This window comes from Phocoena sinus, chromosome 1 (genome assembly GCF_008692025.1).
Source record: "Phocoena sinus isolate mPhoSin1 chromosome 1, mPhoSin1.pri, whole genome shotgun sequence".
Taxonomy (NCBI): Eukaryota; Metazoa; Chordata; class Mammalia; order Artiodactyla; family Phocoenidae; genus Phocoena; species Phocoena sinus.
The window spans coordinates 161285314-161299715 of NC_045763.1; the positions used below are offsets into that span (position 1 = coordinate 161285314).

Genomic DNA, 14402 nt, shown 5'->3' on the forward strand with positions numbered 1-14402 from the left:
AAGAGGTAAACATTGTCACAGGTTAGCCTGGGTCCAAGCAAGTTAGGACTGTGATGTCAATGGGAATTACATAGACTCCTAAGAGATGGCCAGATTCTCTGAAGGAAGGATGGGTAATATTCCAGCTGCAGAATTCATTCATCCAAGAGACATATAACAAGAGCCCACTCCACGCTCTAGTACTTCAAGGTAAGATATGGACCGTTTTAAGGAGGAGACAGGAATATAACAGCTTCTTGCAGTAAATGTACCCAGGTGTGGGTGCCAAACTAGCACTGAAGATTTAGGTAGGTTCCCAGTGGGATAGAGGGGCTGCCACCCAGAGAAAGCCAGCTGGCTGCCCAGATGCAGCCTCTCCGGGTGTCATCTACTGCAGTGAACTCCTCATGGTCTAGGGTCAGCCCCCGGCCCTCAGGCTCAGAACCCAATAGGGACAGCTTTCCAATAGGGGACCTCTCTCACATCAACGAGCTCACAAAGATTGAAACCTGTAAACTAGAATGCTACTTTATTAATTCAGAGTGGGAAATATAACCATCAGGCAGCCTAGAAGCCCGAGGTAGCAAAATGACCAAGAAGTTTTCTTAGAGTCCCAGTAAAGACAGTGAGTCAGCGGTCATCTTGGTATTTTAGTCACAGCACTTTGCAGTTTTCTTACTCCCTTCTTCAGCCTGTTTCCTCTTCAGAAAGAGAAAAAGATTGCATTGGGTACCAATGAGGACCCTGGCACCCAGACCAGACCTCCTGCCAGCCTCTTTGCTTAGAATTGCTAAGAGACTTTAGCTTTTGTAAAAGCTCCCTTAACTGCCTTTGGCCCAAAGAGAGAAAACAGATGAGACGCCCTAAGGGGACAGTAAAGGTAATGGAGTGGGGTTAGAACAAAGGTTGGATAACAGCTCAGAATGAGGCCACATAAGGAAACAAAGACACCACAGTTCCTTGCTTGAGAAAAGGAACAAAGAAATTACCAGAGTCTGTGCAGGGAGATAGGCTGAGCTACAAAATGAGCTTTTCTGCTTCTGCCTCTTGGGCCTCATCAGCAGGGATGAGGACTTAGCACTGGAAAGAGCAAGTGGGTGGCGGGTACCAGACCTCACGGGCGCTCCGGGGGGTGGGGGTGGGGCGGGGGCTGTGAGTAGAAGGTCCTACAGCACCCTTGGCTTCTCTACCAATGAGGTCTTTTGGTTCATGTCCACGTTTCCTTCTACTACACTCCTGCCTCTTTGCAGGATATCCTCCTCACTCCTTTGGTCCCTTAGGGCAGTGCTGAGCTGCTCAAAGGCTGCTGGACATGGGATTTTAAGTATTCCAGGTCAGCTGCTTTGGCTGCCATGGCAAAATCAGATTTGATAAAGCCAAATTATGAATGAACGAGTACATTCATTTGCCTCACGAATGACCTCTTCAGGGTACCAAGCTGACCACCCCCTCCGGGAGAACTCAGGCGTGTGTGGCCGACCCAGAACTAGACAAGGTGGCGGAGGAGATACCCACTGTCCTGTCGGGGAGCAGGGGTCCATGTGGATATGCAACACTGCCTCTTCTAGCCCGTCACAGTTCAGAAACTCCACTTGCTCTTTGAACTTCATGCAGTAGGCAAGTGACTGGAGCCAGATGTGAGCTGAGCCCAAGTGGATGACCTCAGCAGGATCCCAGAAAGGGTCATCTTCCTGAGCTACGTGGCTATCTTCTCCATCCAGAAAACGCTGGTAAAGTTCCTCCATTAGGAATTTCCTATTGATAAACTTGGCTTTTGACCAAATCCACACCTGGAAACACAAAGGTAGGTCGCCAATATTTGATTCCATCTGCTGCTCTAACGATTCATTTCTAAGGTTTTTCCCAGCATGCTGTCTCTGATGGGCTGGATTTTGGGTACCCAAGACCAATAACCCTCTCATCAAACTTAGCTTTGGTGAGGCCCTTCAAAAGCGCTACATTCATTCCTGACCTATTTACTTCAGCATTGCTGGATCCCAGGAAATGACTTAGAGGAAATGATGGAGTTAGAAAACAGACCCTCCCAGGAGAAATGAAGGCCTGTTGTACACAGAAGAATGACCCTCAAAGATGTCCATGTCCAAGTCGCTGGAACCTGTGAATATGTTACCTTATGGCAAAGAGGAATTAAGTTTGCTTATCAGCTGACCTTAAAATAGGGAGATTAGCTTGTATTATCCAGATAGGCCCGGTGTAATCACATAGCCCTTAAATGTGGAAGAGGGAGGTAGAAGAGGGGGTCAGAGAAAGAGAGATGGTGATGGAAGCAGGGTCAGAGGGATGCTATGTGGATGACTTTGAAGATGGCCATGAGCCAAGGAATGTTGGTGACTCTAGAAGCTTGAAAAGCAAGGAAACATACTCTCCCCACAAGCTTCCAGAAAGCAAAACATCCCTCCTGACACCTTGCTTTTAGCCCAGTGAGATCTGTGTTGGACTTTTAACCTACTGAACTATAAGATAATAAACTTGTGTGCTCACACCCAATGAGCAGAAAATCTAGGACAAGAGCCTGGTACTGTCTGTCCCTTCAGTAAGTGAGGGTTACCAGGAGGAGTGATCAACATGGAGGAGTAGGAAGTCCCTGAGCTCACCTCCTCCCATGAGCACACCAAAATTAGAACTTTTTTTTTATATAAATGTATTTATTTATTTACGGCTGTGTTGGGTCTTCGTTTCTGTGCGAGGGCTTTCTCTAGTTGCGGTGAGCGGGGCCACTCTTCATCGCGGTGCACAGGCCTCTCGTTGCGGAGCATAGGCTCTAGACGCACAGGCTCAGTAGTTGTGGCTCACGGGCCCAGTTGCTCTGTGGCATGTGGGATCTTTCCAGACCAGGGCTTGAACCCATGTCCCCTGCACTGGCAGGCAGATTCTCAACCACTGCACCACCAGGGAAGCCCAAAATTAGAACTATTTATAGGGCAACTATCGATGAGGAAGACCTGAAGACGAGTAGAAAAGATCTTCTACAACTAAAGATATAAAGAGGGAACCACCACAACGAGATGGGTAGGAGGGGTGGAGACACAGTGTAATCAAGACCTATAACCCCAGGTGAGCAACTCACAAACAGGACTGCAGGGGTTCTTGCCAAGGAGCGAGGAGTCTCAGCCCCACATCAAGCACCCTAGCCTGGGAGTCCTGCACTGGGAAGACAAACCTCCAGAACGTTTGGCTTTGAAGGTCAGCTGGGCTTACTTTCAGGAGAGCTAAAGGGCTCTGGGAAACGTAGACTTCACTCTTAAAGGATGCACCCAAAATCTCACACATTTAGAGACCCAGGGCAGAAACACTAATTTGAAAGGAGCCTGGATCAGACCCACCTGCTGATCTTGGAGAGCCTCCTGGAGAGGCAGGAGGCAACTGGAGGTCCCCGGGGGACATAGGTGCTGGGGCAGCCATCTGGGGGGCCTGTTCTACCAAGAGGACACTGGTGCTGACAAGCACATTTTGGAGTCCTCCCTCTAGTGTGCTAGTGCTGGGACCTGGCCCCACCCACCAGCCAGTCAGCACCAGTCCTAGGATACTTCAGGCCAAGCAGGTAGTGGAAGGGGGCACAGCCCCATCCATCAGCAGGCTGCTGCCTAAGGACCCTCTGAGCCCCCAGCTGCTAGGGGGGACCCAGCCCCATCCACCAGAGGGCCCAGGACCCAGCCCTGCCCACCAGCAGGTTGATAGCAACTCCAGGAATCACTAGGCCCCCACCCTGCCCACCAGTGGGCCAAAACCAGCTCCAGGACCCCCAGGACCATACAGCCAGAGACCCCAGGACACAGCCTCACTCACCAGCAGGTCAACAACTGTGGGACCTGCAGGACTCTGCAGCCCTCAGGCCAGCACTAGCCCTAGGACCCCCCTGAGCCCCAACCCCACCCACCAGCAAGCCAACAGCAGTTCTGAGAAATTTGGGCATCTCTAGATCTGCCTCAGGATCCAGCCCCATTCACCAGTGGGCCGACACCAGAGTTGGGACACCCCAGGCCCCACCGCCAGCCATGTCAGGAGACAGCACCACCCACCAGCAGGCAAGCAGGCAAGAGTAGATCTGAGATCCCTGGCCTTGCAAACAGCCACCCCAGGGCCCAGCTCCACCCACCAGTGGGCCAGGACTAGCCCCAGAACCCCTGGGGCTCCACAGCTAGCCACCTCATAACACAGCCCCAACCATAAGTGGCTGGCAACCTCTACAAAAGGCAGGACCTGGCAACAAACCAGACTGGGGGCCAGCCATGCCTACCAGACCACCCACAGTAGTCATCCCACTACAACAGAAGGGCCCACACAGCCAGTATAGGTGGCATCCCTATAGCATATAGCTCTGGTGATCAGAGGGGAGGGCACTGCTGGGACACATAGGACATCTCCTACAAAAGGCCATTTCTCCAAGATTGGGAGATGTAAGCATATATTTCTACCAAATATATAGAAATAAAAAAGCAAATTAGTCAAGATAAGGCAACAACGAAATATGTTCCAAATGAGGGAACAAAGATAAAAAAGAACAAAATGAAATGGAGATAAGCAACCTACCCAATAAAGAGTTCTAAGTAATGATCATAAAGATACTCAAAGAAATCGGGAGAAGAATGGAGTAACACAATGAGAATTTTAACAAAGATTTAGAAAATATAAAAAAGAACCAAACAGAGCTGAAGAATACAATAACTGAAATGAAAAAAATACACTAGAAGGAATCAACAGTAGATTAGATGATACAGAGGAACAGATCAGCAAACTGGAAGAGAGAGTAGTGGAAATCACCAAAGCTGAACATAGAAAGGAAAAAAGAATTTTTTAAAGGAGGACAGTTTAAGAGACCTCTGGGACAACAACAACCATATTAACATTTGCATTATAGGGGTCCCGGAAGGAGGAGAAGAGAGAGAGAAAAGGTCAGAGAACTTATTTGAAGAAATAATAGCTGAAAACTTCTCTAACCTGGGAGAGGAAATAGACATTCAAGTCCAGGAAGCAAAGAGAGTCCGAAACAAGATGATCCCAACGATATCTACAGCAAGACACATGGTAATTAAAATGGCAAAAATTAAAGATAAAGAGAGACTCTAAAAAACAGAAAGAGAATAGCAACAAGTTACATACAAGAGAACTCCCACATGGCTATTAGCTAACTTTTCAGCAGAAACTTTGCTAGCCAGAAGGGAGTGGCATGATATATTTTAAACGATGAAAGGAAAAAACCCTGCAACCAAGAATACTGCACCCAGCAAGGCTATAATTCAGATTTAAAGGAGAGATAGGGTTTCATAGACAAGCAAAAATTAAAAGAGTTCAGCACCACTAAACAAGCTTTACATTCATGATAAAAACTCTCATCAGGTGGGTTTAAAGGGGACACATCTCAACATAATAAATGCCATTTATGACAAATCCACAGCTAACATTGTGCTCATTGGTGAAAAGCTGAAAGCCTTTCCTCTAAAATCAGGAAAAAGACAAGGATGTCCACTGTTACCACCTCTAATTAACACAGTATTGGAAGTCCTAGCCACAGCCACCAGACAAGAAAAAGCAATAAAAGGCATCCAAATTGGAAGGGAAGATGTAAAACTGTCACTATTTGCAGATGACATAATTTGATATATAGAAAACCACAAAGTCTACACCAAAAGATTATTAGAGCTATTAAATGAATTCAGTAAATTTGCAGGATACAAGATTAATATACAGAAATCTTTTGCTTTTCTATATACTAATAATGAACTATCAGAAAGAGAATTCAAGAAAACAATCCCATTTACAATTGCAAAAAAGAGAATAAACTAGGAATAAACTTAACCAAGGAGGTGAAAATCTATACTCTGAAACTATAAAACATTGATGAAGGAAATTGAAGATGATTTAAAGAAATGGAAAGATAGCCCATGTTCATGGATTGGAAAAATTAATACTGTTAAAAAGTCCATACCTACCCAAAGCAATCTACAGATTTAATGCAAGCTGTATCAAAATTGCCATGACAGTTCTCAGAACTAGAGCAAACAATTCTAAAATTTATATGGAACCACAAAAGATCCCCAAATGCCAAAGCTGTCTTGAGAAGAAAGAATGAAGATAGAGGCATCATGCTCCCTGACTTCAGACTACACTACAAAGCTGCAGTAATCAAAACAACATGGTACTGGCACAAAACAGACATATAGATCCGTGGAACAGAACAGAGAGCCCAGATATAAAACCATGGACCTATGTTCAATTAATCTATGACAAAGGAGACAAGGATATACAATGGAGAAAAGACAGTTTCTTTAATAAGTGGTGCTGGGAAAACTGGATAGCTACATGTAAAAGAATGAAATTAGAACATTTTCTCACACCATATACAAATGTAAACTCAAAATGGATTAAATCCCTAAATGTAAGCCCTGAAACCATAAACCTCCTAGGATAAAACATAGGCAAAACACTCTTTGACATAAATCGTAGCATTATTTTTTTGGCTCTGTCTGCTAAGCAAAAGAAACAAAATAAAAAATAAACCAATGGGGGACATCCCTGGTGGTCCAGTGGTTAAAACTTCCCACTTCCACTGCAGGGGGTGCAGGTTCGATCCCTGGTCAGGGAACTAGGTGCACTGTGTGGCATGGCCAAAAAAAACCCAGTGGAACCTAATTAAACTTAGAAGTTTTGCACAGCAAAGGAAACCATCAACAAAATGAAAACACAACCTACTGAATGGGAGAAAATATTTGCAAATGATATGACTGATAAGGGGTTAACATCTAAAATATATTAGCAGCTTACACAGCTCAATATCCAAAAAGCAAACAACCTCATTAAAGAATGGGCAGAAGAGTGCTCACTTTGGCAGCACATATACTAAAGCTGTAACGATACAGAGAAGATTAGCATGGCCCCTGCGCAAGGATGACATGCAAATTCATGAAGTGTTCCATATTCTAGAGTAAAAAAAAAAAATGCACAGAAGACCTAAATAGATATTTTTTCAAAGAAGACATACAGATGGCCAAAAGGAACATGAAAAGATGCTCAACATCACTAATCATCAGAGAAATGCAAATCAAAACCAGAGTGAGAGATTTTCTCCCACCTGTCAGAATGGCTCTCATCAAAAAAATCTACAAATAACAAATATTGGCCAGGATGTGAAGAAGAGGTAGCCCTAGCCCACTGTTGGTGGGAATGTTAATTTACACAGCCACTATGGAAAACTGTATGGAGGTTCCTTTAAAAACTAAAAATAGAGCTACCATATGATCCAGCAATCCCACTCCTGGGCATATATCCAGAAAAGAAACTCTAATTCAAAAATATACATGCGCCCCAACGTTCATAGCAGCTCTGTTTACAACAGCCAAGATGTGGAAACAACCCAAAGTTCCCATCAACAGATGATTGGTTAAAGAAGATGTGATATATATATATATATATATATACACACACACACACACACACACACACAATGGAATATTACTCAGCCATATAAAAGGATGAAATTCTGCCATTTGCAACAATGTGGATGGACCTAGAGGGTATCATGCTTATTGAAATAAGCCTGACAGAGAAAAACAAATATTGTATGTTATCACTCATATGTGGGTTCTAAAAAAATAAAACGAATGAATATAACGAAACAGAAACAGACTCACAGATATAGAGAACAAACTAGTGGCTGCCAGTGGGGAGAAGGAAGGAGGAGGGACAAAATACGGTAGGGGATTAAGAGTTACAAAGTACTATGTATAAGATAAATAAGCTACAAGAATATATTGTACAGCACAGGGAATATAGCCAATATTTTATAATAACTTTAAATGGAGTATAATCTATAAATATATTGAATCACTATGTTTTCCACCTGAAATTAGTATGATATTGTAAATCAACTGTACTTCAATTTTTAAAAAATAACTAAAAAGAAACAGAGTCATAGATACAGAAAGCAAACAGGTTGTTGCTAGAGTGTAAGGGGGTCGGGGGAAGAAATAGTTGAGGGAGATGGAGAGGTACATACTCCCAGGCGCAAAGTAAGTGAGTCTTCAGTATGAAATGGACAGTATGGGGAAGGTAGTCAATAATTATGAAACTATCTTTGTATCTTGATTGATGGTAACTAGACTGACGATCATTTTGAAATGCATAGAAATATCAAATCACTATGTTGGGTACCAGGAAGTAACACAGGGTTTTAGGTCAGTTATACTTTTAAAACAAACAATCTTACAGAAAAAGGGTTCAGTCTTGTAGTTACAGAGGCAGGGGTGGTGGGAAGAGGAACTGGATGAAGGCAGTCTAAAGGTACCAACTTACAGTTATCAATAAGTACTAGGGATGCGTACAACACGATAAATGTAATGAACACTGCTGCGCGTCGTACAGGAAAGCTGTTACAGAGAGTAAACCCTAAGAGTGCTCATCACATGGGAAACAATTTTTTTCCTATTTCTTTAATGTTGTGTCTATATGAGATGATGGATGTTCACTAAACTTATTGTGGTCATCATTTCCTGATGTATATAAGTCAAATCATTATGCTCTACACCTTAAATTTACACGGTGCTGTACCTCAAGTATCTCCCAATAAGACTAGAAGGAAAAAAGAAAAACGTGGTTACCGGGTAAGAGTAGCAATTCCTTCTGTGAGCAACTTGGAAAACACCAAAAAACTAACAGGTAAGTCATTCTCTCTCTGGAGTGTTATGTATCTTGATAAAAAAAAGGACATCCTCCAGACATAAAAAAGACTCCATTCTTCTGTTTGCCCCAAGCAATGGCGAAGAACACAGTACTCCATCCCCAGAGGCGTGGTGAAGGCTACAGGAGACCTTGGCTGTGGCGCACGCAGCGCTGGAGCCGAGCACAACAGGAATTCTAGTCACGTGGGTTTTTAGAGACCTTTAGGCTAGGGAACTAAGAAAATGCGAATCCAGGTAATGAAAGCAGTCCACCGCCTCGTTACTGTGCCCTGCGGCGGATAAACTGACGTCACCCGGGCAGCTCAGCGAGGCCCCAGCGCCGACCCCCGCAGCCGGCCTGTGGGCCTGGCGCAGAGCGATCGCTGGGCTCTCGCAGCTCTTGGGCTGGTAGCTGAAGCCGCAGCACTGGAGGTTAGACAGCCCTCCCAGACCCCAGCGGCCCTGGCTGCTCCCGGGTGGCTCTGACAGTCGCTGCCCTAACCCTGCGGCGGCGGCGGAGCAGCAACCACAGTGCACGTGGTGCAGGGGTGAACATTTACACGATCGACCACCAAAAAAGCGCCACTCGTGTCCATACCTAGAACCCACTGCTGCTCTTCACCGGTCTTGTCTTTTAGCCTTCAAAATCACACACACACGAACGATCCAAGAAACTACCGGAGGTTACTACCAGCGTTTCACAGGGCTTTTGAGGAAGGCAGGGCTTCATTTGAGGAATGTACCTAGTACTTTTAAAAGGTGAAAATGGACAGACTTGAAGATGACAGATCAGTAAGATTAATCTCTGCACGAGAAAAAAGAAAACTAGAAAAGAAATCACCATAAAATTAATTAGTGCATAATCCCTTAAAAGAGAACGCAGTACAGTTTATGTAGAAGCATTCCCATCAAACAGTTAATCTGTGGCCGTGACCGGGATGCCAGGTTGGAGCAAAAGAACAGCATCTCCGAATGCGCGCGGGCCCTCAGCTCTCCCGCACGGCACACCGAGTGAAGTGTGAAAACATCATCTTGCATTCTCTTTCTGGTAATGGCAGGCTGTTACTCAGGTAACCCCTCTGCTAACAATAAAAAAGGCTGAATGAAATATTTTTTCAAATCACCTTTAAACCGTAATAAAAATACACAATAATAAAAAGGAATAACATTGGGGGGAAAAGTTCAAAAAAAAACCTAAAAATCTCCTTAAAGCAAAGTCTGACAAGATGGTAAGAAACTGTCAGAACAAATTCTGGGGTAACGCCTGGCCCCAGAGGAGCATATGGAATATTGGATCACCAAAGCTTCTTTGCCCTGATGGCATTCGCCAGATAAAACAAAAGTCACACACACATTGAAGGTTCAGCTCCAAAGGCCTCATGGGACTTGGCATAGAAGTCAAGGCTGACTTTCCAGGATGTGGGGTCTTACTGAGACCCCTGACAGCTACACTGGGAGTGTGAGGTGAGCCAGCATCAAACATGCTGCTATGGATTGAATGTTGGTATGCCCCCCAAATTCATATGTTGAATCCTAACCCCCAATGTGATGGTATTAGGAAGTGTGGCCTTGGGCAGTGATTAGGTCATGAGGGTGGAGCCCACATGGTGGGATTAGTGCCCTTATAAAAGAGACCCCCAGAGAGCTCCCTTAGCCCTTCCACCATGTGAAGACACAGCAAGAGGACAACCGTCCACGAACCAGGAGGTGGGCTCTCACCAGACACTTGGACCTGCCCTTGCCATGATCTCGGACTTCCAGCCTCCAGAATTGTGAGAAATAACTGTTTGTTGTTTAGTGCACTGGTCTTTGGTATATTGCTATAGCAGCCTGGGTGGAGAAGACATGTTTCTGCCTTCTTCCAACCCTAGGGGATGGAGGGGAGGCCACCTTGGTACTGGTCAGAGGAAAAGAAGAAAAGGACAGGAACACATCTCAGGGGTTGTGGCTCAGGAACGGCCTTGCTCAGGTGTGCCTTCCAGGCGCCCACAGTTCGAGCAGTGGTCTTGGTGTCCCCAGCACCCGGCAGACACAAAGCCTCTTGACCCGGCTGATGAGCACTCAAGCGTTTACCATGTGAACAGATACATTCACAACCTTTTCTCTGTTTGTCATATTTCACAATTTTAAAAAGTTTTTAAAGATTGGTCTTGACCCAGAAAATTCTGGCAACTTTAGGGCAACGAGCAGAAAAGTTAAACCCAGAGAAGCCCAGTTAGCTGTTTGGCAGAGCAGATCATCCAATGACGGAAAAATCCCCAGCCACAGCCAGCCCCTCCTCCAGAGGCATGTTTGCTACAAGACTCACAGCTAAGGAGGCGTGTGCACACCAAGGATTGGGAGGGAGCAGCCCACCCCAAGGTCACCTGAGAATCAGGGGCACATCCTCTGAAGATGCAGTAGGGAGTGAACATTTGGCTGGAGGGCTGCTCTGAAGGCATAAGGGACATCAACTCTAGGCCCACTCTTTTCTGTTAGGCAGAGGGAAAGGAAAGGGGTCTGAAGTGCCTAAGAAGGGCCTTCCTGACAGTGAGCAATGCCACAAATGGGAATGGACCAGCCAGTGGAGTTTACGGCCTCTTCTGGCGTCTCAGTGAAAGTGCGGATTTTCTCATTGCTCAGAACGGCAGCTCTGTCTCTCTCGGGCACTCGCACGAACACCACTATCAGTTGGACACACTCTCAGGCTCCCTTCTGGTTCTAAAGCTCTGGAGTCATGATAAAAATAAGCAGAAAGCATGGGTGGGAAAGCCCGTGGGTGGGAAAGATCCCAGGTCTTGGTGCTGTCGGGGAGAGACGCCGAGGAGGGGATCACGGAGAGGGTCCCCGCTCCCCAGAGGCTGTCCCCCAGAGCCCCACTCACACTTGGAACCTGTCTGGCCCCTTCGCTGGGTCTCCACAAGCTGTAGCAAGTAAAACTAACCTGCCTCCCTAGGAAAGCTCCTCAGAAACTCTTTGTGGAGTTCACACCTGCCCCCAAGGAGCAGCCTCACCTGACGAGTCCTCTGATTGGTCACCTTCACCATGACCTCTTTTTGTAGGTCACAGCCCCTGGAATCTGACGACGCTAAGTTCTTCACTTTCAGCTCCATGTTAAGTCCCTGATAAGAAAAAGACTTCTCACTAAATAATCCTACTTTCATCAGCCTATACCATCTTTGAAATTTATTTTTCATTCTCTCCATACTCAGGCTTTCTAAAAGAAGATGGTCCACCTCTTGCTCCTTGGAATTCCCATCAAGAGAAAAGCCAAAGCACCAGAATTTCTCAACAGTATTCTGGAACTAACACGTGTAGGCCTCACCAAAGTGACTGAATCTCATGCAAGTTTCCCGATGATTGGGATCCTGTGTCACCAGACAGCGAATGCCAGCCCAGGCCTCCTCTGTGGCAGAGAAGCCACCAGCATGCCTGCACCCAGAGAGGGTCTCTGGAGGACAGTCTGGGGTGGGGTGGCCATGGCAAGCTAATGTTGGTCTGGGGTCCTGGTGGTCCCAGAGCCGTGGGGGCCAGAGGTGGAAGGAACGGACTCGAGGCTGGGACTGGGGAGGCCCGGGTGTTGGCTGAGGCCCTGTCACTAGTTCACTATGGGGTTTTGGGCAAAGCACCCGCCCTCTCCAGGCCCACGTGTCAGGCGTGTCTACACCATGAAGCCAGTGCAGGGCAATGGGAGTGAGGGGTGCATTGAACCTGTTCTCTGAGGTCCTTTCTGGAGCTGGGATTTTTACCGTTTTCTAGCCTTACCTTCTTCAGCTCTTCACTCATTTGATTTGCTTCTGCAACCAGTGGCATCAGTTTGATGTAGTCCTGGAACACAGCCAGGACACTGGGGTCTGCCTTGCCATCCCCACTGTTCACAGCACCTAGGAAAGATCGGAGAGGAAGGGAAAGTCACTCACTGGTTCTAGGATACTTTTCAGCCATGAATAAATTTACACACTCCTTGGTTCCTTCATTCAGTCGTTCATTCAACTGTTCACCAAATGTTTACATATTAAAATTACAAGCATGTAAAAGAAGAGATACATGCATAACTGAATCACTTTGCTGTAGACCTGAAACTATCGCAACATTGTTAATCAACTACGCTCCAATAGAAAATAAAAAGTTAAAAAAAATTACAAGCGGGCTTCCCTGGTGGCGCAGTGGTTGACAGTCCGCCTGCCGATGCAGGGGACATGGGTTCCTGCCCCAGTCCGGGAAGATCCCACATGCCACGGAGCGGCTGGGCCCGTGAGCCACGGCCGCTGAGCCTGCACGTCCGAAGCCTGTGCTCCGCAATGGGAGAGGCCACAGCAGTGAGAGGCCCGCGTACCGCAAAAAAAAAAAAAAAAAAAAAATTACAAGCATGTAATAAAACAAACAAACAAACAAAAACCAAGAAAGAAAACTAAGTGAGGAGGAGAGGACACTGCCTGGCTTTACTTAAGCAATTGCTCCACTTAACCCAAGAATCTCAGCAGCATTGTGACAGGAGGCCTTCTGCCTCCAGTTTCCCATCTTGGTCTCAGGGTCCTTGACCCAAGGTGGCTCCACACTCTCCAGGGAGGTGGCTGGGGCAGGAAGAATACAGTTGGCTAAAGGAAGGTCTGGGGATTTCTCGAGAACCGCAGCTGGCACAGAAGCAACCTGTTCTTACTTCTGCCTGGGGTGGCTTGGAGGAGCGGATCACGGAGATGAAGGGTGAGCCAATCCCCCTGCCAGACCTCAGTTGGTGCTGCCTTGTGCCAGGAGCTCTCAACTATGTAGGGATTCCCTGCTCTGAGGGTCTGACTCCCCAGAACCGCCCAGCAGCCGCCTTGCTGAGGACCTATAGTCTTTGCTGGCGCTGAGCACCTTCAGCCCAGCGTCCGGGGCTTGTTCGACCTCATTGTGCTGCCAGCCCAGGGCTGGGAGGGCAGGTGTGCCGTCAATTTATTTTGCTAAAATTCTGAAGAAAAATCTTTGGTATACGAAAAAGGGAGGAACTATTTTGCACATATGTAGGCACACCCCACGGCTCTCCAAGCATGGGTTTATAAGGCAAGTTCAGGCAGGGCGCGCGGGCTGGAGAGAAGGTACCGGCACACGTGAGACGCTCCTCGTTTGGGAAGCCCAGCACAGCCAGAGACCTCAGTGGAGCCCAAGCTCAGGTGGCTTCCAGGGGCCCTGGTACCATGGCCTCCCCTGAGGGGAGTGAGCCGGGGCCTGGAGATGGGAGGGGAGGTAAGGTGGTCAAGAGCCTCCATCTGAGGGGAGGGAAGAGACGGACAAAGGAAGATGCCAGAGCTCCTGAATGCTCCTACGGACGAGGAATCCCAGGTTGTTGGGCAGTGGAGGCCGGGCTGAGAGGATAAGGGGAGCCTTTGACTCAGAAACCTAAGGCTGTAATTTATTCTAGGCTAGGATCTGGTTTTTGTTCATCACCGTCTCTCCAGGCTCCCAGTCAGCATCTTTAGCTGTTGGGCCGTAGCTTCTATAGGCCCAGAAGGCCCCTGGGTGGGGCTGGGAGGTGAGTGGGGAGGACAGACCCTAGCCTTCCCTGCCCTGGGGGGGACCCGATGTCCAGGCATGGGCCTCCTGGGGCAGGGTGTTCTCGGACAGAACAGAGCAGGACGTGCCCACATTTGGGCCCTAGGTCATGTACGTGTGCATGACTAAGCTTCTGTGTGGGAGCTGATCTGGTTAATCTCATTCATCATTCATTCAACAAACACTTACTGAAGGCCCATTGCTAGGCCGTTATCAGACTCTGGGGATTCAGAAGTG

The 14402-nt window shown here is 47.0% G+C and overlaps 2 protein-coding genes and 1 non-coding gene across 3 annotated transcripts in view; 2 read left to right on the forward strand and 1 right to left on the reverse strand.

Moving 5' to 3' along the window:
• SCCPDH (saccharopine dehydrogenase (putative)) overlaps positions 1–12285 on the forward strand; it is a 63328-nt gene extending 51043 nt beyond the window's left edge. The window contains exon 13 of the mRNA XM_032651260.1: positions 11846–12285. The gene's annotated coding sequence lies outside the window, so the exon portion shown is untranslated. The remainder of the gene's footprint in view (positions 1–11845) is intronic.
• LOC116741694 (kinesin-like protein KIF28P) overlaps positions 1–14402 on the reverse strand; it is an 85693-nt gene that overhangs the window by 8347 nt on the left and 62944 nt on the right. The window contains exons 15-17 of the mRNA XM_032608667.1: positions 12399–12517; positions 11648–11755; positions 1495–1769 (exon numbers count right to left, since the gene is read on the reverse strand). Coding sequence (XP_032464558.1) covers positions 1495–1769; positions 11648–11755; positions 12399–12517 — 502 coding nt within the window. The remainder of the gene's footprint in view (positions 1–1494; positions 1770–11647; positions 11756–12398; positions 12518–14402) is intronic.
• On the forward strand, positions 6814–6920 carry LOC116745121. The gene has a single exon (XR_004347273.1). It is a non-coding gene; the product is annotated as a U6 spliceosomal RNA (small nuclear RNA).